General features: G+C 42.7%; 1 protein-coding gene across 1 annotated transcript in view; it reads left to right on the top strand.

Annotated features, from left to right (window-relative positions):
• The first annotated feature begins 479 nt into the window (after window positions 1-479).
• The window catches only part of CLDN10 (claudin 10), a 37469-nt gene continuing 11919 nt past the window's right edge, over window positions 480-26029 (top strand). Inside the window, exons 1-3 of the mRNA XM_050952269.1 lie at window positions 480-705; window positions 14181-14342; window positions 14512-14593. Coding sequence (XP_050808226.1) covers window positions 486-705; window positions 14181-14342; window positions 14512-14593 — 464 coding nt within the window. The 5' untranslated portion in view covers window positions 480-485. The remainder of the gene's footprint in view (window positions 706-14180; window positions 14343-14511; window positions 14594-26029) is intronic.

Below are 26029 nucleotides of genomic sequence, written 5' to 3'. Positions count from 1 at the left end.
GGGGCTGGCTACAAACACTGGCAGGGATCCGGTGCGTTCGGGCTCTCAGCCTGGTCCCGTCGTGACTGGAAAGCAACACAGACACATCACAGGCGCGGCTGCTAAGGGGAAAGGAGGCTCTGGAAATAAAGTTAGCGTGAGTGGCTACGAGGGAGGGAGAAAGGTAGCTGCGCCCCTGGGCTGGGGCTGGGGGAGGGAAGAGACGCCGGCTCTCCCGCCGCCGCAGGAGGAAGTGGCTAGTCTCCCCACGGGTTAGCAGAGTCCCCCCGGGTAGGATTTCGCAGGCAGGGGGAGGATGCTCCGCGGGCTGCAGGGGTGGGGTCTCTGGGGCTGCAGCTCCCTCTGCTGATTCGGCTGCAAAGCGGGCGGCTGCCGGGCCAGGTGCTCTGTGCAGTTCCTCCAGCGGGCGCCTGCTGCTCCGGGACCGCTTCCCTCCGCCTCCTCCTGCCGCCGGCGCCCCGGGCTCCGCTCGCTCAGCATCCTCCATGGCCAGCCTGGCTGCGGAGATCATCGCCTTCCTGCTGGCCATCTCGGGCTGGGTGCTGGTCTCCTCCACGCTGCCCACTGACTACTGGAAGGTCTCGTCCATCGACGGCACCGTCATCACCACCGCCACCTTCTGGGCCAACCTCTGGAAGACCTGCGTGACCGACTCCACCGGCGTGTCCAACTGCAAGGACTTCCCCTCCATGCTGGCACTGGACGGTCTGCACCAGCCCCTGCTGGGGCTTCTTATACCTCTTTGCTTCTCTGTGTCTGTCTGTCTGTCCGCCCGCCTGCCAGCCACTGGGCTGGGGTAGGCGCCCAGAGCCCCCCTGGCTAATAAGCAGCCCCCCTGAGCTGCTGGCCTCCAGCGAGAAGGAGCTAGGCTCATTGATGGAGCACTGTATACACACATCCCCAGAGCAACGGGCCTGCTGCAACACAGCTGGCGAGGCCTCTTAGAGGGGTCCCAGATGAGAAGAGCTGGCATTGGGGTGACGCCCTCTAGCCAGTCTTTCTAGTGATCTGCTACAGCTCGGGAGGCAAGAGGTTAATTATTTGGTGGGAGAGATTATGATGGTTTGTTTGCTGGGGTCGGGAGAGTGCTCTTTATAACAATGAAAAAGACCAGAAGAAACCTTTTCAGAAATCATATTTTGGCCTCTTCACCTTCTGAATTGGAGAGTTTGGAGGGATGACAGTAGCAGCCATGGTTAATGGAGGGATTTCTCAGAAAATTCTCAGCAGTTTAATTTATATTTGGTGCAGTTCAACTCTGTTTTTAGCTATTCAACTAGTCTTACTTGCCTGTCATCAGAAGCATTCTTTTGCTTGGTATATTAGCATAATCTATATTTCACATCAATGCATCAACATAATACCTATACAGAGAGAAACAATCCTGGTCTTTTTACAGTTGAATAAAATATAGTTTCAAACACTGCATGTAAAAATACCTGTTTATCAACCATAAAGAATGCACTTGTTTCCCAGGGCAGTAGGGAAGCATGTTTTAAATACACCCACTGGAACATTTTTAAAATAGCCCCCAGCATGAATTGTTTCCCTTCTATTTTTATTTTGCTGAAAATCAGATCTTAAATGCAAATTTTAAATATTACTTGATGAACTTATAACTTTCCTCGGGCAACTTTTTTTAAATTAACAGAAAGATATTTCACTAGATACAGTTTACATCAATATAATTCTACATCCTGCTTTCTCCTATTATCAAGAATTATTTATTTTCCACTTGGAAGCTCAACAGTGTATCTGGAGTTGATAAGAAAAGAATGGAAGCTATTATTTCTATTCTCATTTGTTTTTAAGCTATTGCTATAATTTCCTTTATTTTTTGCAGTGATTGGAGGGGAAGAATGTAATTCTTCTGTCATTAATGTTCTTTACCTTTTTACTAAGTGATTATTAACTCAGATGTAATTACTTAATTGATGTATAATAGTTTTAAAGTTTGCAGCAGGTAGGTAGGCACAAATATACATTGCTTAGTTCTGAAGGGATCTTCAATACAGAATCAAAACTTTCAATTTTAATACAGTGTTTAAAGCTAAATATTATTTTATTGCTGCAAATATCTACTTTTGTGTAATTTAAGAGGAATCATATATACTTGTTAGGCAGGAAGGATTTTTCTTAAAAAACCTTTACACCATTTTGAGTAAACTGTATAGACCATATGTTGCTTGCTATGTTACTTGTTTCAGTGCTTAATCTACTGCCTGTTATATTTAACTGTTGCTCAACTTTTTATTTGAAGGGTTGAAAATGATGAAGGAAATTTAGGCAATTTCTAAAGTTCTAATGACATGATTATTATCACAGTGCAATGGCCCTACAATATATCCCACCAACAGTACAGATAACCTCTGAGATAACCTGCTGATATTCTAAATATATATCTATGCAGAAGGTGTTAAAACAGGCATAATCATTTCTGTAAAACAAATCAGGATCTACAATATTTGGTATATTAGCACGGCCCCTTTTGTCACGTGTCTATAAGAGAGGGCAATAATAGTTCTGATGTGGAAACTATCTTTTAAAAATGATTGGGAGCTGAATGGCTATAGGGGATTAATAATGAGATATAAAACCTTTAACTTATCTCTCCTATAAAAGGTCCCACTAGAGCTGATCAGACATACAGTGCCAGGTTAATGTAGGTCACCTTGAACTACTCTTGCTTATGCTGTTCCTCATTTATGGACAAATAGAGGAGTTCACACCCGAATCCTGCCACTTGTTCTATGGGAGCAGACCACGGCACCTGTGTAGCATCAGAGGGCCAGATCCTCAGATACTTTAATTTGTCTTGGCTCCATTGATTCAAATGATGCCATGAAAAATTACATCAGGTGTGGATATGGTTCACTGACTTCAATAAGGCGGTACTGGTGCTGCAATCCTCCTCATTGGAGTCAGTTGGAGGATCATATTAAAAGGCTGCAGCTATTCGGCCATCTTTCAAAATTCCTAGGGCTGTCATGTGATTAAAAAAATCAATCGTGATTAATCACACAATTAAAAGATTACTTGCACTGTTAATAATAGAATACCATTCATTTGAATATTTGTGGATGTTTTCTACATTTTCAAATATACTGATTTCAATTACAATACAGAATACAAGGTGTACAATGCTCACTTTAGATTTATTTTTTATTACAACTATTTGCATGGTAAAAAAAAAAATTTTTTTTAATTCACCTAATGCAAGTATTGTAGTGGAATCTCTTTATCATGAAAGCTGAACTTACAAATATAGAATTACTTAAAAAAAACTGCATTCAAAAATAAAACAATGTAAAGCTTTAGAGCCTACAAGTCCACTCAGTCCTACTTCTTGTTCAACCAATCGCTCAGACATATGTTTGTTTACATTTGCAGGAAATAATGCTGTCTGCTTCTTGTTTACAATGTCACCTGAAAGTGAGAACAGGCATTCTCATGGCACTGTTGTAGCCCATGCTGCAAGATATTTACATGCCAGATGCACTAAAGATTCATATGTCCCTTCATGTTTCAACCACCATTCCAGGGGACATGCTGATGACAGATTCTGCTCGATAACGATCCAAAGAAGTATGGACTGACACATGTTTATTTTCATCATCTGAGTCAGATTCCACCAGCAGAAGGTTGATTTTCTTCTTTCGTGGTTCGGGTTCTGTAGTTTCCACATTGGAGTGTTGCTCTTTTAAGGCTTCTGAAAGCATGCTCCACACCTCATCCCTCTCAGATTTTGAAAGGCATTTCACATTCTTAAACCCTGGGTTGAGTGCTGTAGCTATCTTTAAAAATCTCAGATTGGTATCTGCTTTGCATTTTGTCAAATCTGCAGTGAAAGTGTTCTTAAAATGAACAACGTGCTGGGTCATTGTCTGAGACTGCTATAACATGAAATATATAGCAGAATGCATGTAAAAGAGAACAGGAGACATACAATTCTCCCCTCAAGAAGTTCAGTCACAAATTTAATTAACACATTATTTCTTTAATGAGCATCATCAGCATGGAAGCATGTCCTCTGGAATGGTGGCCAAAGTATGAAGGGGCATGCGAATGTTTAGCACATCTGGTGCGTAAATACCTTGCAATGCCAGTTACAAAAGTGCCATGGGAACATCTGGTCTCACTTCAGGTGACATTGTAAATAAGAAGTGGGCAGTATTGTTTCCTGTAAATGTAAACAAATTTGTTTATCTTAGCAATTGGCTGAACAAGTAATAGGACTGAGCAGATCGGTAGGCTCTAAAGGTTTCCATTGTTTTGTTTTTGAGTGCAGTTATGTAACAAACTTTTGTAAATTGCACTTTCATGATAAAGAGATCACACTTCAGTACTTGTATGTGGTGAATTGAAAAATACTATTTCTTTTATCATTTTTACAGTGCTACAGTGCAAATATTCGTAATAATAATAGTGAGCACTGTACACTTTGTTTTCTGTGTTGTAATTGAAATCAATATATTTGAAAATGTAGAAAACATCCAAAAATATTTAATAAATTCCAATTGGCATTCTATTGTTTAATAGTGTGATTAAAACTCCAATTAATCGTGATTCATTTTTTAACCGCAATTAACTTTTTTCAGTTAATTGCATGAGTTAACTGCAATTAATTGACAGCCCTAAAGATTACTAAATCTTCTTTTTAACTGGGTATTTAGTTCCAGGCTTACTTTTTATTAAGGGATGTACAATAAACAATAAAGCTTTTGGAATCAGGAATATTTGATCAAACAGAACTCCAAAGAGAAGAAAAGATAGGACAGAAAGAAACATTTAAAATACAAGATCAAGAAGATATGGACTATCTGGTAGTTTGCTTCACTCTCCCTAGCAAGTGTAGTTCAAGTTAACTGATCTGCAGCTGAATGTTTAGTTTTTATTATGTAGCTACAGTTCACTTGGGCACAAACTAGTTTGAAAGGAAAAACTTACAGAGCTTGATCTGGTTACCATGACAAAATTAATAACTTAGAGGAGAGCAGGAATGCAGTCAATAGCTCTAATAATAAACAATATAGGGCCAAATCCAGGACACAACATGAGTGAATGACAGGGAGTGTTAGGAATGGCATCGTCCCTCAAAGCCAGGGCAGGATGTGGAGTGACTGAGGAGAAGCTGAGGTTTGGCAGGTGGATCTGAGTAGCAACGGATGCAGTAGCCAAACCTATGCCCACATTCCCCTTCTGTAGGAGGCTGGAGAATCTGCCAAGGAGAGCTTTCCCCCATCTCCCCCGGCATGGCCTTCCTAGGACTAAGCTGAATTCCAGTTCCTATGATCAAGGCAATGTAGGAACTGCATCCTCCCTATTCCCCTGGGTAGGGAAGCATGGGGGAGTGAGGAAGAAAGGAGGTGGATCAATTGCTCCATCCCCATTGCCAGGCTCTAGTAAGCAGGGCTACACAGCCCCATGCAGAGAGAATGTGCTGCACTCTCCATGAAGGTGGGTAGCCGTGTCCATGCTCCCCCTGCACTAACAGTCTGTATATATATATGTGTAAAGAAGAGATTAGGGTGTAGGGGAGCCTGGGAAGAACACCTTTGCTTTTCTTTGGGACAATGCAGCTCTATAATGCCTCTTGCTAGGCCCTATGTATAATGGGCACAATATAGCCCAGCATGTTTAAGGGCCCAATCTGACATTTCTTACACAGGCAAAATCATCATGTGGGGTGGGGTGGAGGATTGCCTGAGTAAGGAAGGCACAAACAGGCCTTTAATTTACCACCCTTTTAATTTTATGTGCTGCTTATCACAGACATAAACAACAATAAAACAACCAAACAACATCAGCATATCATGTACAGCATTCCACACCAGTGGATCAAATGACTCGTTAAAATAACAGCTGAACAAATATGTACTTATGAAATAAAAGGGGTGTTATAGCTTAGAAACCTGTATTGAACCACAAATGCTATGGGTGTGTGTTTGAAAAGGGAATCTGTGCAATATCTATAAAGCAATCTCACTGTTTCCCATGATGTAGTCTTAATGATAGCATAGCAAGTATTTATTTTATTTATTGAAAGCACCCATCCCCAGAGCATTATACATTTTTCCGTTAATAGATGTGGGAGCTCCACATAACTTTTTGTCACACATGATGACAATGAGACACTAAAGATCATTACCTAACCAGATTCTTTGGAATGTGAGACAAAACCTATTTGTTCAAAAAAAAAAACCACCCTGAAATAGTTTTCTATTGGAATGTTGCTGAACATGCACAATGTGGTGAAAACATGTTAGATGCTCCTAATAACTATTTTTTCCTACTCTATTTAAAATGTGTCACTTTTAGTCTGTTTGGCTGTTGTTTATCTGGATGCCCAACAGATGCATATAATGATACACCAGTGCCAAATAATTAGTGGTGGCAATATGTGTGTGGAAACAGCGGGGTTCTGGTCTTCACTAGAAGATACTGAAGAAGTACCCCTTAGCAATCCCCACTTTGACTTGTTTGGCCTTTCTAAATTGTATTGAGCAATGTCATGTTCTTATTAGCTAGTTTGTGTCTAAGAAAAAATCAACAAAGCAAAAAATGTGTCACTACTGTAACCAAACATATTTGTGTGCAATAGATTTAACTCTGGTCCAAGCAAGCAGAAGTTGGACTAGATAAAAAGATCATTACCCTGGTTCTCATTTCCAAGTCAATCTCTAACAAATCTTCTGCAGCTATCTACACGCTTTGCAGTTTTCTGTATTGCCCGGCACCATAGTAACTAGGTAACTCCCAGGTAAATTCGAGCTGTATAATAAGGTACCTAGTGGAACTCATGGAATCTTCTCCCTGGCTCCCTTGTTTTATTTACATTGTCAACATTTTAATTTCTTAATTCTGCATTAAAAACACCCTAATTGGATGATTTCTTTGGTGAGCTGCATTGAGCTGAGTCTAGTCGGCCTACAAAACTGAGAACTTTTGGGCAACAGATTCCAGTGATATTCCAAGTCATGGTATTTCTACTAATTGAAACTGTTTCCTGTTTGGGTGAGTTAACTGTTTCTTGCAGTCTCACTACCCTCTATTATTTCCAAAGTGTGCTTTGACCTTTACCAAGGAATGAATCTCAGCCATGTTGTTTTTTGCATAGGCTAGTTATTGTTGGTAAATGTTTAACATTTCTCCTAGGAGATTTAGCCATAAATTAAGCTTTAGAGTATCTCTGGGTAAATAAATTCATGCTTCAGCACCTTAATGTGTTAATTAGCAACTAACAGTGGCAGTAAATTGGACCTGTCAAAAATAATAGCTTCCTTGGCCAGTTTTCATCTACTGCTTTACCTAAATGGTGTTACCACAAACACATTTCCAAAACAAGGAAAATAAGATGATGAGAGGTAATGAATATTTATATTGCTACAGTTAAAAAATGAAGCAGCTTATTAGCTACATATGTACATACTTAGGTATTTTTTTTAGAGGACCAAATTTTGAAGTTCCTGTTAAAACTTCACTCCTAATGACATCATTGTCAGCTTTGCCTGAGGAAAGAGTGAGTAAGAGTGCAGGATTTGGCATAAAAACAGGAGGTTAATTATCAGTGGAATAGGAATTGAAACAATTTTAGACTGTCATTCTCCTTTTCTCCTGGTAGTCTACTACTACTAACATTTCACTCTATCCAAGTCAAGTATATGTGACTTTTACTACATAAACCCTCCCACAAGTGGGCAAGCCTTTTACAATATGTGCTGGTGCAGTCTAGAAAATCATTCAAATTACTCACTCTTAGCATACCCAAATATTTTGGTTTGTTCTCATAACTTTTAGTCACTAACTTCTTTCTGGGTTTTGGGAACACCCTAAACATTTGGAGGTACTCCTATGATCTGTTCAATAGTTGTTTAGCACAGATCATATTGGAAGAATTTCTCCTCTAAGGCTCAATAGAACAGTTTGTGGGAATTTGATTGCATGCTTAGCTTTACCTACATTTTGCTGATGAACCCTATCAATACTAAACACCTTCCATAGTTACTTTGAGCCAAATATGTGCATGTGGAGCAGATGGGAGAGATGAGAGACAATGGCATTCTGACTCCTGGGTGAGCTGTGTTGCAGGAGGGTGTGTCTGGGGAGCATAACAAAGGGGTAGAGCCCTGCGCGGATACAAAATTTGTATCTGCATCTGATCTGCAAAAATGCTCCATTGATAGCCACAGATTTGCAGGGCTCTACAGAGGGGTTCTCTCAGAACATCCTACAGGATCTGCAGAACTGGGACCTCAGGTTCTAAAAAGTTTCAGGGAACATCTCTTGTCCTCTCTGGGTGGCCATTAACTCTGTCCCCAGAGGAGAATATCTCTTTGGTCTTCTGTGCACTTTTTTGTGTCTGCTGCTTTTCTGCAGCTAGGGGAAAGGGGGGAATATAGACCTTACTTTAAAAAAACACACCTCTGCTCCATCTTAAAATGCAACATGTGCTGCACATAGGAATTCCAGAAGCAAACTAGAAAACTATATGCGAGTATCCAGAATACTTTTCCAGCTCACAGCTATTTTACAGTAATGTTAGTGTAACAACTTTGGTAGCAAGCTAAGATGTCTTGCATATGTTTTTTTTTACGCACTTTTTTCCCTATATTTACTTTGCCACATTTATACATGTGTATACATGACTTATATATTGGATGTTTGTAAATAGTTCAAATTTATTCAGATTAATACTGTTTTCCTTCAGCAGACATTTGTCACAGGACTGCTATATAAATAAGAGATAACTATATTATAGGCAGGGCTGGTAGCACCATTTATTTGCCTGGCAGTTCCAATTATAAAATCCTGTTTTTTCAGTTATTATTTTGCCAAACTTTAACTGTTTGAGTTAAAATCCATGCCAGGTGTCTACCTCAATCTACCTTTTTTGGAGGGTGAAGGGGCTAAAAGGGGGTGGGGGGGAATTTCAGCCAGAACAATTCAAATATTTCTTAGAATGAGGCTAAGGAAAAGTACATTGATTTGCAACATTAAAAAAATTCTGGGAATTTTTTCTGTAAGAAGTTTTAGCACTGCCATGCTTTGGAGCACAGTTTTGAAAGGTGGGAGGGGAGTGGCCTTTGTTTCAGGAATGTACATCTTGTTATTCCTGTAAAAACGAGCCCACGCTGTGATTGAAAAAAATCATAGTTCACACGTGCTCAGTTGAGACTTCTTAGAGTTTAGTAAGTAAAAATCGCTGAAAACTCTTCCCTCACTGATCATGCTCAAGCATCTCACAGCTCCTAAGCTAGTGCTGACTGGCTTAGTCCTACAGAGCAGGTTCCCTCCATCCTAAGGCTACAGGGGCAAAGCCAGACTTTCCCTGCTTTTGGCTGCTCGGGGCCGGGGTGGGGCCAGACACTAGAACTGAGAACAGGGAAATTCTCTCCTGTGCTTTCAGTGACCACCCTGTTGGTGCTCAGGCACACTGGAGAAGGAAGCCACTTGACTTAAATGCAGAAAGCCTGGGTGCCAACTCCATGGGTGCTCCAATAGTGGGTGCTCAGCACCCATTTTCAGCCCCACGGATCAGTTCCTCCTCCTTCCCCCCAGCTCTCCCACCCGTCAGTGGGCCCTGCTGATCAACTCTTCCCCATCCCTCCCAGTGCTTTCCACCATCTGTGATCACCTATTCAGCAGCATACAGGAGAGACTAGGGTGAGGGGCGAGGGGGAGGTGGCAGGAAGAGGCAGGGCAAGGGCAGAGTGGGGCTAGGAAGAGGTGGGGTGGGGATGGGGACTTGGAGGAAAAAATGGAGTGGGGGCAGAGACTTGGGTGGAACAGGGGTCGAGCACGCACCAGGAACTCTGGAGTCGGTGCCTCTGGCAGAGGAGACAATAACAAGCTGGGGTTGGGGGTAGTGCAGGAGGGCTGGTGGAGTAGATTGTGACATTGAGCCTGGAGGGGGTGAGGGAGATACTGGGATTGGAGGCTGCCAGGGAAGGGAAAGAGGGAAACAGACTGGTGCTGTCTGGTCAAAGAGACAAGGAAATAGGGAGGCAGTGTTACAGAAGAGACTGAGTTCAGCAGAGGAGCCACGGAGGGAGACTGGGACTAGCAGGGGAGGGTGTTTCAGACTGGGAATGGGGGTGAGGAGGAGAGACGGAGTGATAGATATGAGGAGGAGGCCAGGTGCAGGGGGGACAACTGGGCCTGGCTGAGCAAAGAGCCACAGGAGGCAAGAGCTCTGAGACTGGATGAGAAGCCCAGAATGTGAGACTGGGACTGAGAGCCAGTAGAGACAAGGAACATGGGCCGGTGTGACAGATTTTTGTTACCAATCTGCCTGGTGATCAGGCTGAGGCTGCAGGATTGTTAGGAGAGGAGATGAAGGCGCACACCAAGTGACTAATTTTAAAGCTTTATTAATTAAATAACAGCGGTGAGTGCTGGGTTCTTCCCACGTCACTTTCAAAGGGAAGAAGAAAGTGTTAGTGCCCAAGCCCTCACCCTCTTTCATACTCATACACGCACAACCCAACGCTGGCCAAGCTCAGGAGTAATGTAAGAAGAAGAGGGGGAAAGGTGGACGAGAGTTCTGTTCTGTGCACAGGCCATTCAAGGTCCGCTGTTGATTTTCAAGTTGCTTTAGCTTCTGGGAGGGCTTTAGGGCCTGGGTTTTTTCAGGGGCATTTTATCCCAGGACCCCAGTCCCCCGTGCTTTTTGTACCAGTCCCAATTGGCTTTTCGTGGCTTCCTCAACTATCCCAAAACACACCGGCTTCGGGGACATGAGACTTGCTGACTTTTTCAGTTTTACTAGCTTTGCAGCTCCTGTGTTTTGGTTCAGCTTAATTTTTTATTTTATTTACGACTGGTCGGGGTTGAGATACGAGCTTTCGGCTTTTCGGCATCAGAGACTCTGTTTGTGTGCATTGGCCTTGGGCAGCCGGAATCAGCTTCTTATCTTTGGACTAACTGGAGCATTGAGTTAACCCATTTCCTTCTCCCTTCCTTCCCCTTCAGCCTCTTGCAACCTGCAAAGGAATTTTTCACTCCACACTCACACCTTCAACCCTTCCTGAAATCCTTTCCAGTGTGTCTCAAAGCGTTAGCAATATACAATGCTGGTGCTCACCCAGGGGACCCCATTGGGAGGGGGCAATTTTATTGTGACACTGGGATGGGGTAACTGGAGACTAGGTGGGGAGAGAAACAGAGAGATTGGTGGGTGGGGAGGGAACTGGAACTGGCTGGGCAAGGAAACTGGGAACAAGGAATCAGAGGTGGAGTGTGGGAGGGATCGGAAATGGCTGGGCAAAGAGGTTGGGAGTAGGAGCAGAGGGGGAGCCCAAGACTGGAGGAAGCAAACTGAGGTGGGGAATCCAGAGGAGTGAGACTAGGACTTGCTGGGCAAGGAGACTGGGACTGAGATCAAAAGCCTCAGGAGTGAAGATTGGGACTGGCTAGGTGAGGAGAATGGGATTGGAATGAGGAGTTGCTAGTAGGGTAGAGACAGAACTGGGACACAGACAGTTTGGAGAGAAGGAATAGAAGGTGCTAATCAATACTTGGGAGGAATGGGCAGAAGAGTGTGTGTCCACTAAAGCACACTCCCCTCCAAAGTCTGGAATGGAATCCGAGATTCTTGAATCTCACCATTCCTCTGCTGTCAACAAATAGATGTGAAACCTACTGGCAAGGTATACCAACCCTTTCTACTGCTGGGCCGATTAGAGAAGGCCAACTCCCTACTGCTACTGTTCACGCCATTAACTCAAGAGGCAGAGATCTGTGCAGTGAATCTAAAGGTTCCAACCCTGCTGATGATCCATGTACATGTCAATATGATACCACATGATGGAATTTGTTTTTTCAGTTTACTTTTTTTTAATTGCCTTAAAACTACATTATTAAGATTGCAAAGTCGAGCACTCAAAAGATAGGAAATATCAGAAGTAAAGTTGTCTATACAACCTCAACTTGGCCCCTTTGTGCATATGCATTACGATGTCTGATTACCTGATCTTTAATGGCATGATCACATACTATTTTTTCTACTCTATTCTGGGGCTGAATCATAGTAGTATATTGAAAGAGGCTGTTGTCTCGAGGCCCCCACCTCATTTATTTCAGAAGTTGGAAAGTCTGTAGCGAGTTAGTCAGTGGACTTCAGAAGAAAAAAGATGATGTCATAGTCAAGTAGAGTTGTCAATTTTGGTTGGATGTATTCCTAGATGTTTTCTCAGATGACATAAACTTTAATTAAAGATTAATCTTTAATTTCTGGAGACTCCAGGACAATCCTGGAGGGTTGTCAACCCTATCAAGGCAGTTGCATGCAACTCTAGAGAATTGGATTCTATCTCTGACTGTCATACAGTTCCTATGTAATGCTAAGTAAGTCATTTAACCCAAATTTTTCAAAGGTTGTCACTAATTGTGTGTTCCTCATTTTCTTGGTGCCCAACATGAGTCTCTAGGGTCTGATTAGCAGAAGGGCTAAGGACTCACAGATGCAACTGAAGTCAATGGAGTTATGCTTTGAACGTACTGAGTGCTATATAAATGCTATGTACTCTGAAAAATCAGGGCCTACGTGTCTCAAATTCGGCACCAAAAATTAGAGGATATTTTTATTATTAATCTCACTGTGCCTCAGTTCTCCAGCTGTAAAATGGATTAATAACATCCCCCCATCTCACAGCAGTGTTGTGCAAGTAAATCCATTGTTTGTGAAGTGCTCAGATAATATAGTGATGATCACCATAGAAAACCCTATGAACGAAATTAATAATTCTGTTTTCAGAGAAGGATTTGAAAAGTGTGCAGTAAATAAGGCCAGGAGCCACACACTGAACAACGAGGATAAAATAAAGTATTTAATAGTTGTTCATTAAATGAGCATTGTCTCTCCTGTGCACCAAAGGAGGCAAGGTCTTGTGAAAAAAATATGTGATCACATAATTAAAGACTGTGTCATAATGCGTACACACAAGAAAGCACAATTAAGGTTTCCCTGGCAACTTAATTTCTGCCATTTCCTAACTTTTGAGTGTGTGACTTTGCAATCTTACTAATGTTCTTTTAATATAGCTTTTTCATGTGTACTATACATAAATAGTTCATAGATAAAATGCCATTAGCTAGTGTTCAAGAATACATAGGATAGTTCCGGAGTTCTGTAGGATCAATAAAACTTGGTGTACACTGCAAATGGCTTCGTGTGTATTACTTTTTACATGGAGCTCTAATCAATATTTTAAAATATTTTGATGAATGCACGCTCCATTAATTATGTACTTTTACACAGGTTTCCAGTTTATTTGATATCTATCATTAAGTAATCCATTAAGGCTGTGAGGGAATGGGTAAAGTATAGCATGTTTGAATAGTAATATAACCAGAAATGTTTCTCACACCCTCCCCACCCCCCTGGTATCAAGATGAAATTAATAAATAAAACTAATGCAAGTATATATTCATTTAAAATGAAAACCATAATATGTTATAAGGAATAATCTCTTAGGGTGATTATTTAATTATACAATATTGCATTGCCCCACCAATAACTACAGTACTGTTTATCACAATACTTCAACTATAATTAGGGTGACCAGATGTCCCATTTTTATAGGGACAGTCCCATTTGTTGGCAGAAAATAGTACTCAGTTTATCCTGTTTAAGGGCATTACCTCTCTGAGGTACTGGGTGTCCTCAAGTGCCACTGAAGAAAGACCCTCATTCAGCAAGGTACTTAAACATATGCCTAACTTAAAGCATACAAGTAGTTCCACTGAAATCAATACTCATGTGCATAAAGTTAGGCGCGTACTTCAATATTTTGCTAAATCAGGGTCTTTGGCCCAGCTTCTCACAGGTAGCTAGGCTCCTAATTTCCAGTGAAATCAGTAGAAGTTAGGAACCTAAATACCTTTGTGGATCTGGGCCTTAGTGCCTGATCCAAAGCCCATTACACTCAATGGGAGTATTTCCTTTAATTTCAACGGGATTGGGATCAAACTTTAATTAAGATGAAGGGACTGATCATCTTGCAGGTGGTATGCAGTACCCTATATGGCCATGCTAAAAAATGAGATTAAATCACAAGAAAAGCCATAATTCTGCTTGCAGTTATTCCTGTGCAACCATGGGCAGAGTCAACCAAAGGGACTACAATGAAAACCATTAGTTAATGCTAGTCTAATATCAGAATTACACATTGTGATTACAGGTTATATCCAAGCCTGCAGAGGACTCATGATTGCTGCTGTCAGTCTTGGATTCTTTGGCTCCATATTTGCACTGGTTGGGATGAAGTGTACGAAAGTTGGAGGCTCAGATCAGACTAAAGCTAAAGTCGCTTGTGTAGCTGGGATGATTTTCATACTTTCTGGTAAATATGCAATTCTAACTTTAAATATATATTTGAAATCACATAAGACCTCATCCTACTCCCACAGAAATCAGTGGCACAACTCCCAATGGCTTCACTGGCAGTAGGATCAGGCCCATAATTATTATACTGATTCCACTGAATAATTTATTCATCTGGTGCATTTTAGGGTTGTGCTCTATGACTGGTTGCTCCCTGTATGCGAACAGAATTACATCTGAATTCTTTGATCCTACTTTTATTGCACAAAAGTAAGTACTTTTTTATGCCCATGAATTTTTCAAACAAATTAGGCCTTAGATTGTTTATGACACATACCAAAGTATGTTTGTAAAGAAAGTAGATGTTCCCAGCCCCAGACACAGGAGAAATGTTGGGTCTGTAACTTTCTTTCCTCTTATTACTCAAATCAAAAGTATGAAATTGTACATAGTAAACTTATTGGTGAATTTGATGAACTAACAAAAACAATTATTTATGTCAAGTCTTCCCATATCACTAGTAAAGCAACCATATTTCTCTGCCTAAAGGCATAGTCAGATGAAGAGGAGTGATTCAGTTTAGCTGAGCTAATTCTTATGTTTATATTTGTCACTAATTCAGAAGAAAAATTTCAGAAGATTTATCAGAAGACAGAGATACCCATTGGGCAAATAATTCAATATTCATCAACAGATGACACAGAAATGCTCTCTTATGAACATTTCATAGAAAGTATGATTTTCACAAAGGGATAAAACCTTACCTTCAATTCTAAATCATCTTGCAAATATTTTCTAAAAGTATTCTTCAGGGAAAATGTTTTCAATCATGAGTGCCTAAAATTTGGCTTGTAAATCCTTATTCAGGCCATGATCCTATAATGACTAACTTATATATTTAATAGGACTGTTGATTAATCGCAGTTAACTCACGCGATTAACTAAAAAATATTAATCGTGATAAAAAAATGAATTGCGACTAATTGCAGTTTTAATTGCACTGTTAAAAACAGAATACCAATTGAAATGTATTAAATACTTTGGATGTTTTTCTACATTTTCATATATATTTCATTCTGGGTTGTAATTGAAATCAAAGTATATAGTATTTTTTATTACAAATATTTGCACTGTAAAAATGATAAACAAAAGAAATAGTATTTTTCAATTCACCACCTACAAGTACCGTAGTGAAATCTCTTTGTCATGAAAGTGCAATTTACAAGTGTAGATTTTTTTTTGTTACATAACTACATTAAAAAACAAAACAATGTAAAACTTCAGAGCCTACAAGTCCAGTCAGTCCTACTACTTTTTCAGCCAATTGCTAAGACAAATAAGTTTGTTTACATTTACAGCAGTTAATGCTGCTCTCTTCTTATTTATAATGTCACCAGAAAGTGAGAACTGGTGTTTGAATGGCACTTTTGTAGCTGGCATTGCAAAGTATTTATGTGTCAGATATGCTAAACATTTGTATGTCCCATCATGCATCGGCCACCATTCCAGAGGACATGCTTCCATGCTGGTGATGCTCGTTCAAAAGTAATGTGTTAATTACATTTGTGACTGAACTTCTTGGGGGAGAATTGTTTGTCTCCTATTCTGTTTTACCCGGTTTCTGCCATATATTTCATGTTACAGCAGTCTCAGATGATTACCCAGGACATGTTCGTTTTAAGAACACTTTCACTGCAGATTTGACAAAACACAAAGAAGGTATCAATGTGAGATTTCTAAAGATAGCTACAGCACTTGATCCAAGATTGAAGAATCTGAAGTGCCTTCCAAAATCTGAGGCCTGGTCTACACTATGCGTTTAAACCAATTTTAGCAGCGTTAAACCGATTTAACGCTGTACCCGTCCACACTACGAGGCCCTTTATATCGATAAAAAGGACTCTTTAAATCAGTTTCTGTACTCCTCCCCAACGAGAGGAGTAGCGCTAAAATCGGTATTACCATATCGGATTAGGGTTAGTGTGGCTGCAAATCGACGGTATTGGCCTCCGGGCGGTATCCCACAGTGCACCACTGTGACCGCTCTGGACAGCAATCTGAACTCGGATGCAGTGGCCAGGTAAACAGGAAAAGCCCCGCGAACTTTTGAATTGCATTTCCTGTTTGCCCAGCGTGGAGCTCTGATCAGCACGAGTGGCGGTGCAGTCCCAAATCCAAAAAGAGCTCCAGCATGGACTGTACGGGAGATACTGGATCTGATCGCTGTATGGGGAGACAAATCTGTTCTATCAGAGCTCCGTTACAGAAGACGAAATGCCAAAGCATTTGAAAAAAATCTCCAGGCTACACAGTGCTGCATGACAAGCGTAATGGAAAGCCAAAGAATCAAATGGACGCTCATGGAGGGAGGGAGGGGGTACTGAAGGACTCCAGCTATCCCACAGTCCACAGCAGTCTCCGAAAAATATTTACATTCTTGGCTGAGCTCCCAATGCCTGTAGGTTCAAACATATTGTCCGGCGTGGTTCAGGGTATAGCTCAACAATTTACTCCCTCCCCACCCACGTGAAAGAAAAGGGAAAGAAATCGTTTCTTGACTTCTTTCAATATCACCCTATGTCAACTGAATGCTGCTGGTAGACACGATGCTGTGGCAGTGAAGAGCAATATCTGCTCCTCTTCCCTCCCCGGTGGCAGATGGTGCAGTAGGACTGCTAGCTGTCCTTGTCATCAGCCCGTGCGTGCTCCTGGCTGGCCTCAGGTGAGGCTGGCCGGGGGCGCCTGGGTAAAAATAGGAATGATTCCCAGTCATTCCCCGTAGATGGTACAGAACAGCTGGTAACCCTCCTCATCATAGCAACTGGGGCTTCCTTTCCTGTGTAAAGAAAAGATTCTGTACTGCCTGGACTATCATAGCAGCAGGATGTTGGGCTCCTCTCCTCCACACCGCTTAATGTCCTGCCTGGACTGTCATAGCAGCGGGATGCGGGGCTCCTCTCCCCCGCACCGCTTAATGTCCTGCCTGGACTGTCATAGCAGCGGGATGCGGGGCTCCTCTCCCCTGCACCGCTTAATGTCCTGCCTGGACTGTCATAGCAGCGAGAAGCTGCCTCCCCCTCATTTTATCTCACTAACAAGTCACTGTTTCTTATTCCTGCATTCTTTATAACTTCATGACACAAATGGGGGGGACGCTGCCATGGTAGCCCAGGAAGGTTGGGGGAGGAGGGAAGCAATGGGTGGGGTTGTTGCAGGGGCACCCCCCGTGAATGGCATGCAGCTCATCATTTCTGCGGGATCTGACCCAGAGCAGCTGTGCTCTCTGATACACTAGTTCTCCAATACACTTGCCCCATATTCTAGGCAAGACTGACTCTATTTTTAGAAACCATAAAGGAGGGATTGACTCAGGGAGTCATTCCCAGTTTTGACTTTGCGCCCCCAGCCGACCTCAGCCAAGGGCACCCATGATAGCAGCAGACAGTACAGAATGACAGGTAACCATCATCTTACTGCCAATTTACAATGGCAGCAGACGGTATAGAATGACTGATAACAGTCTCTGCTATCATGCAAAAGCAAACGAATGCTGCTGTGTAGCGCTGCAGTAACGCCTCTGTTAGTGGCATCCAGTACACATACGGTGACAGAAAAAAAAAAAGCTGAACAGGCTCCATGGTTGCCGTGCTATGGCGTCTGCCAGGGCAATCCAGGGAAAAAGGGCGCGAAATGGTTGTCTGCTGTTGTTTTCCCGGAGGAAGGAATGACTGACGACATTTACCCTGAACCACCCGCGACAATGATTTTTGCCCTATCAGGCACTGGGATCTCAACCCAGAATTCCAAGGGGTGGGGGAGACTGCGGGAACTATGGGATAGCTACAGAATAGCTACCCACAGTGCAACGCTCTGGAAATCGATGCTAGCCTCGGACCATGGACACACACCGCCGAATTAATGTGCTTAGTGTGGCCGCGTGCACTCGACTTTATACAATCTGTTTTACAAAACCGGTTTATGTAAAATCGGAATAATCCCGTAGTGTAGACATACCCTCAGAGGGACGAGGTGTGGAGCATGCTTTTAGAAGTCTTAGAAGAGCAACACTGTGATGCGGAAACTACAGAACCCAAACTACCGAAAAAGAAAATCAACCTTCTGCTTGTGGCATTTGACTCAGATAATGAAAATGAACATGCATCGATCCGCACTGCTTTGGATTGTTATCGAGCAGAATCTGTCATCAGCATGTCCCGTGGAATGGTGGTTGAAGCATGAAGGGACATATGAATCTTTAGCGCATCTGGCACATAAATATCTTGTGACGCCGGCTACAACAGTGCCATGAGGATGCCTGTTCTTACTTTCATGTGACATTGTAAATAAGAAGGAGGCAGCATTATCTCCTGCAAATGTAAACAAACTTGTCTGAGCGATTGGCTGAACAAGAAGTAGGACTGAATGGACTTGCAGACTCTCAAATTTTACATTGTTTTATTTTTGAATGCAGTTGTTTTTGTACATAATCTATGTTTAAGTTTAACTTTCATGATAGAGATTGTACTACAGTACCTTTATTAGATGAACTGAAAAATACTATTTATTTTTTTTTACAGTGCAAATACTTGTAATAAAAATAAATACAGTGAGCACTGTACAGTTTGTATTCTGTGTTGTAACTGAAATCAATGTATTTGAAAATGTAAAAAACATCCAAACATATTTAAATAAATGGTATTCTATTATTAACAGTGTGATTAATTGCACAATTAATCTATATTAATTTTTTTAATCATGCGATTAATTGAGATTAATTTTTTAATTGTTTGACAGCCCTAATATTTAATTTTAAAACAAAGGGACTATTTGTGGTCTTAAAGTTACACAAGTGTGTTTTTGTAGGACTGGGACATAAGGCACCTAAATATAAGTGAACTGATTATCAGAAGTGATCTAAAAATTCCCATTTAAGACAATCAGCACTGCATGTGCTCAGCACCTTTGAAAATCTGGCGATTTATATTTAGATACCTAAGTATGGATTAAGCGGTCAAATTTTAGATACTCAGATTTGAAAATGTTGACCTTAAATTATGTCTTACAGATTTTTCATAATTTTTATTTTCCTTAGTAATTTAACTTTATACTTAAAAACAAGAATTTAAAAAACCCTCTGCAGTGTTTCCAGTTTAGTTCCATGAGCAGTCACTGATTTTTCAAGCAACTCAACAGAAATCTTCCTAGTTTCCAGCCTTATTACCATTTCACAACAAGAATGCTGAACATTCTCTGTCTTCTTGGCAAACAGCTCTTCCTTATTTTAACTAACTTACTTAAGATCTTTATTGAGATCTGTGTCAGTGCTAGGATTTCCACTCATCGTTTTTTTTTCTTGATGAATTAATATTGGTATTTTTAAATTTCTGCCACAAGCTCCGCCTATCTCACTCATTGATAGCCTCATCCAAAAACTGCTGAAATCAATGGGAGTCTATGCCACTGGCAGTGCGATGGAGTGCTGGCTGGATAGCCCTATGGCAATTATCCATCAGGTTCACACTTACTAAGGAGAAACATCCTCCTTATTGCCAGAATTCCCATAAAAGGATGTTGCAAAGGCAATCCTGGCAAGTCAACAGGAACTGCCTGTGTAGGTATTTTCTTCTACAGGCAGGCAGATTTTCTTGTGGGAAGTATACACTGCATATTTGCACCTGCCAGAACCATTGTCACCCTTGTATGCAGCAGGAAGTTTTAAGGGTGATGGCATCCTGTCAAAGTTTTGGATGAGCTATATGAGCCAGATAAATTAGATGTCACATAATGACACGGAGACTGTATTCAGCTCCAAATCAACGAGATGCGGGTGCCAACTTCTGCCCGCAAACTGCTGCACCATATTTCATTGGAGCAATATCAGCTTCAGGACTAAAGTTCATAGAACATTTGCCTCTCCTTCCCAGGAGGTTCCTGGTAGCTTCTGGATCTAGGCAGTGCAGTGAGCAATCTTTTTCTTTATATGTTCTAGATGAGGCCATTATGTTAGGCTGTGGTCCAGTTTGACTTCTTAGTAAGTGACAACTGTCTGGCAAGGGAGTGGATGATCCTCAGCATAGACTGTAAGGGGTTGATTGACCAGGTGATTGTTCAGATGGAAGGTCGTGGCCATCATCTTAGACTTACTTAGTATAAATCTCCACTGAGAAAGGTAAGTAGCCATGGCCTGGCTTTGACATCATGTAAGTCATTACACACATGAGCAAGACTGATCTCATCTGCATATACATACTTTTTGGCCTTAGTTGTTGGTAGGTCATTATGATATATGTTAAAAAGGGGAGGAGCTAGAACTGATCCTTGCAGGAATCCATTACAAAGATGCCTGGGCTGCCTGAGTTTGTCTCCATTTTGAAAGATGAAGTTAAGATTCATGACGACTTTCATGATGAACCACACCAGGGGCCTCCAAGGAATAGTCGGCAGCAATATGGCAGTCAGCCACATGCCAGACAGTGTCATATGCAGCTGACAAGTACACCAGACCACCAACCTTCTTGTTCTTCTCAAAGGCATCATCGATGTCTTGTGTTAGGCAAATGACTTGATCTTGGGCCAACCTGAAGAAAGGGCAGTTGTGGTTTGATAACTTTGCTGATGCACATCAGACTCAATCTATCCATAAACTTGTATGTAACACAAAGGAGAGAGCTGGGTTGACAGCCCTTAGGATCTTCCAGCAGTTTTTCTGGTTTCACAATGGCTACAATCTTTGCCTGCACCAGATTTTTGGGACTCAGTTGTCCTGGAAACATCGATTTGAGGAACTGAAGCAGACAGCTTTTCTCTTTTGGGCTTTGGTGAATGTTATCCAGGCCTGGCTCCTGTTCTCATAAGCGTCATGGTCAGGTACTGCTCTTTGTCTGAAAAGGGAGCTGTCAGGTTTGAACATGCACTAGGAGCCTACCACCTCTCTGTGACCTCAGTTTTGACCACATGACTGAATGACTTATCCAAGTTCTATGTACAGCCACTAGCTAGGATGCAACAGTGTTTTCAGTGACTAGAAACTCCTTTTTTGCCCAGGCTGGAATCTCCAGATAGACTGCCAAGCTTGCTGACTAGGTTGAATAAAGACCATCTTTGTGACTGTCTCTCTTCATTAAGCACACCTGATTTGATCCAGCAATTGAATTAGTTCCTCTCTCTTATTAATGGCCTCCTGTTCATAACCAGCAGATGTGAATTCCTGTTTCCTCTTACAACCACACAGGAAAATCCTGTTGGCAATAGCCTCTAAGGACTGATATCCTAATTCATGGAAAGTTTGATAGGAATCATTTATGTTGTCTGGACATGCCTGTCAAGATAACTAACAGTCATCTCTAGTTCTACTTGAAAGACCTACCACCAAGCTTTCCAAAAATGACACTGGGTCTTCTATAGACTGTTTGTTGTTGGTATCCACTAGCCCATGTGATCAAAGACAGCTGAGGCTAAAACTTTGAAAAAGCTTGAAGCACATTTTGCTTCATGACCACTGGCAGCAGTTGCCTGGAAGATGAAAAGGCCATGTTAAGTGAAGAGTCAGCGCCCAAATCATCACATGCAAAGGGGAAGGCAGAGGGATACCAGAATAAAGCCAGTAGGGATAGTTCAAGCAATGAACTTGTTTTGGAATATGAGTAGTGAGTCAGTTGAATGCCCTCTCTCCCTCTGCAACAGGTTTTGGTATTCTTTCCTTAAAATTTTTTTCCTGCGTATATACTTGCATACCTGGGCCTCAATAATTATTATTCTGCTGTTACAGGATGGCTGTGTGCCTTCCTACTCTTCATTCCAGTGCCTAAAGTTTATCCCATCAACGTCTGTTTTATCATGCTTATCTGTCTCCTAATAGACAGCTTACAACCTATCAAGTTTTTGTTTGGTATTTATTGCTGTCCTAGTATTTTTCTCCCTTTTAAAGTGGTTTTGTTTTTTATTCACCTTCTTAGCATGATGCAAACCCTAAACCGTTTAAAATATATTTATCTGAATTTACTTGGCATACAAGCTTTTTCCATTTCTCTTTAAGCGTATGTTGATTACCAGGCTAGAAAGGTTTAGTGATGTTGGACCACACTTTGAGGCTGTAAGAACCTGCAGGGGTGGAACCTAGGACCATAAAGACTCTGGGCTGCAGACATCTCTACAGCACTAGTGGAGGCTTAGGCTTGGCTTCCACAGGAGGACCCTGTGAGGTTGGGATCAGCAGGATGTACTGCCCAGCACGACCTGAGTGGTGGCCCTGCAGAGCCCACTGATTAGCCTGTACCAATACTTAAACCAGGAATCCACGAAGGGGAGCTGTCTGAGCAATAGCACAGATTACCTGTTTATCTCTGCTCCAGACCCTGTTTGTGATTAGACCCTAGACTCCGGCTTGTCCTTGACTTCACTCTCTGATTGCTTTCTGTAACCTACTGCCTGACCCCAAGCTCCTGGTAAACTGACCCTGCCTGCCCTCTCATGCCTGCTCTGACCATTAGATCTGACTGCCCATGTCCTGATTCTGTCAGATGCCTTGCTGATGTAAGCCAGGCCTGAATGAGCTTTCTCCTGACATCTAGCGATGAACGGGGAGAAAAGACTTCAGGAGCAGACCATGTTTACATAGGCACACCTACTCTGCCTAGAGCTGCTTTGCCAAAATTATCACTTTTGGCTGGTGTTGGGTTTCAAATCACTTAAGTATTGGGGGTGGGTGGGTAATGAAATTTTATTATCCTTATGGTATGAGTAAAGGGCAGCAGAACTGTACTTAGCCTGTCCTGATTGAGGGGGGTCACCCTAAACTGAACTTCACTTGCTTCCGAGTGAAGGGGAGAAATGGCAGGGCTAGTTCCTATCTGGTACTGTGGACTCTTCCTAAGGAGTCCTAGGGTACATCTACACTGCAGGATTATTCCAATTTTACATAAACCGGTTTTGTAAAACAGATTGTATAAAGTTGAGTACATGCGGCCACACAAAGCGCAATAATTCGGTGGTGTGCGTCCATGTACCGAGGCTAGCATCGATTTCTGGAGCATTGCACTGTGGGTAGCTATCCCATAGCTATCCCGTAGTTCCCGCAGTCTCCCCCACCCATTGGAATTCTAGGTTGAGATCCCAATGCATGATGGTGCAAAATCATTGTCGTGGGTGATTCTGGGTAAATGTCACTCAATCCTTCCTCTGTGAAAGCAACGGCAGACAATCATTTCACGCCCTTTTTCCCTGGATTGCCCTGGCAGATGCCATAGCATGGCAACCATGGAGCCCGTTTTGCCTTTTGTCACTGTCACTGTATGTGTACTGGATGCCGCTGACAGAGGCGGTACTGCAGCGCTACACAGCAGCATTCATTTGCCTTTGCAAGGTAGCAGAGTTGGTTACCAGTCATTCTGTACCATCTGCTGTGCCATTGTAAATGGGCAACGAGATGACTTATCAGTCGTTCTGTACCGTCTGCTGCTGTCATGGGTGCTCCTGGCTGACCTTCGTTGAGGTCGGCCGGGGGTACAAAGACAAAAATGGGAATGACCCCCCAGGTCATTCCCTCCTTTATCTTGTATCTAAAAATAGTCAGTCCTGCCTAGAATAGGGGGCAAGTGTACTAGAGAACCAGTGTACCAGAAAGTACAGCCGCTCTGTGTCAGATCCCGCAGAAATGATGAGCTGCATGCCATTCTAGGGGGTGCCCCTGCAACAACCCCACCCATTGCTTCCCTCCTCCCCCAACCCTCCTGGGCTACCGTTGCAGGGTCCCCCCATTTGTGTGATGAAGTAATAAAGAATGCAGGAATAAGAAACACTGACTTTTTAGTGAGATAAAATGTGGGGGAGGCAGCCTCCAGCTGCTATGATAGTCCAGGCAGGACATTAAACGGTGTGGGGGAAGAGGAGCCCAGCATCCCGCTGCTGTGATAGTCCAGGCAGTACAGAATCTTTTCTTTAGACATGAAGGGGGGGCTGATGGAACTCAGCCCCCAGTTGCTATGATTAGGACAGTTACCAGCCATTCTGTACCATCTGCCGGGAATAACCGGGAGTCATTCCTATTTTTACCCAGGCGCCCCCGGCCGACCTCACCGAGGCCAGCCAGGAGCACTCACGGGCTGATGACAAGGATGGCTACCAGTCCTTCTGCACTGCACCGTCTGCCACCGGGGAGGGGAGGCGAGAGGATGCTGCTGTTCAGTGCTGCAGCACCATGTCTACCAGCAGCATGCAGCAGACATACAGTGACGTTGAAAAAAGTCAAGAAACGATTTTTTTCCCTTTTCTTTCATGGGGGAGGGTAAATTGACGAGCTATACCCTGAACCACCCCAGACAATGTGTTTGACCCTACAGGCATTGGGAGCTCAGCAATGAATGCAAATACTTTTTGGAGACTACAGGGACTGTGGGATAGCTGGAGTCCTCAGTCCCCCCTCCCTTCCTCCATGAGCGTCCATTTGATTCTTTGGCTTTCCGTTATGCTTGTCACACAGCATTGTGCTGTGGACTCTGTATCATAGCCTGGAGATTTTTTTCAAATGCTTTTGCATTTCGTCTTCTGCAACAGAGCTCTGATAGAACAGATTTGTCTCCTCATACAGCGATCAGATCCAGTATCTCCCGTACAGTCCATGCTGGAGCTCTTTTTGGATTTGGAACTGCATCGCCACCCGTGCTGATCAGAGCTCCATGCTGGGCAAACAGGAAATACAATTCAAAAGTTTGTGGGGCTTTTCCTGTCTACCTGGCCAGTGCATCCGAGTTCAGATTGCTTTCCAGAGTGGTCACAATGGTGCACTGTGGGATACCGCCCGGAGGCCAATACCGTCGATTTGCGGCCACACTAACCCTAATCTGACATGGCAATACCAATTTCAACGCTACTCCTCTCGTTGGGGAGGAGTACAGAAACCGGTTTTAAGAGCCCTTTATATTGATATAAAGGACCTCATTGTGTGGACGGGTGCAGGGTTAAATCGGTTTAACGCTACTAAAATTGGTTTAAACATGTAGTGTAGACCTGGCCCTAGACATCATTTGACCCTCTCCTCTACACTGTTTAATGACACAGTTTCTTAGGCCTAGTCTACACTGGGAGGGGAATCGATCTAAGATACGCAACTTCAGCTACGAGAACAGCGTAGCTGAAGTCGTCACATCTTAGATCAAATTAAAATCACTTACTTCGCGTCCTCACGGCACTGGATCGATGGCTGCCACTCTCCTGTCAACTTTGCTTCCACCTCTCACACTGCTGGAGTTCAGCAGTCGATGGGAGAGCGATCGGGGATCGATTTATCGTGTCTACACTACACATGATAAATCGATCCCCGATAGATCGACTGCTACCCGCTGATCCGGCGGGTAGTGTAGACGTACCCTTAGACTCAGTTGAGAGTCCTTGTTTTGTTCACTGATCACTAGAGCTTCAGTCACTGATAACCAGGTGCTGAGCCTTACATCTGGTGTGGGTCAGTGTCGCAGTGAAAGCGACTGTACAACCTACACCAATAGTGAGGTTCCCCAGTGGCAGTGAGGTTTCTGCCAGCTGAAATCACTGAGAGCTTGGTGAAGTGGCAGAACCTCAGAAAGTGATGCTGCCGCAGAGAGACACCAGTAGCAAAGGGAGGCGGATGCAGCAGCTGCCACTGGCAGTAGTGACAGAGTGAATGGAAGGAACTATGAGCCAGTTGTGGCGGTGCAGTAGCTGAGGTGTTGCTCA

The sequence above is a fragment of the Gopherus flavomarginatus genome, chromosome 1 (genome assembly GCF_025201925.1).
Source record: "Gopherus flavomarginatus isolate rGopFla2 chromosome 1, rGopFla2.mat.asm, whole genome shotgun sequence".
In the NCBI taxonomy this organism is placed as follows: domain Eukaryota; kingdom Metazoa; phylum Chordata; order Testudines; family Testudinidae; genus Gopherus; species Gopherus flavomarginatus.
The sequence above is the reverse complement of the archived record's forward strand: the minus strand, read 5'-3'. Positions and strand labels throughout refer to the sequence as shown.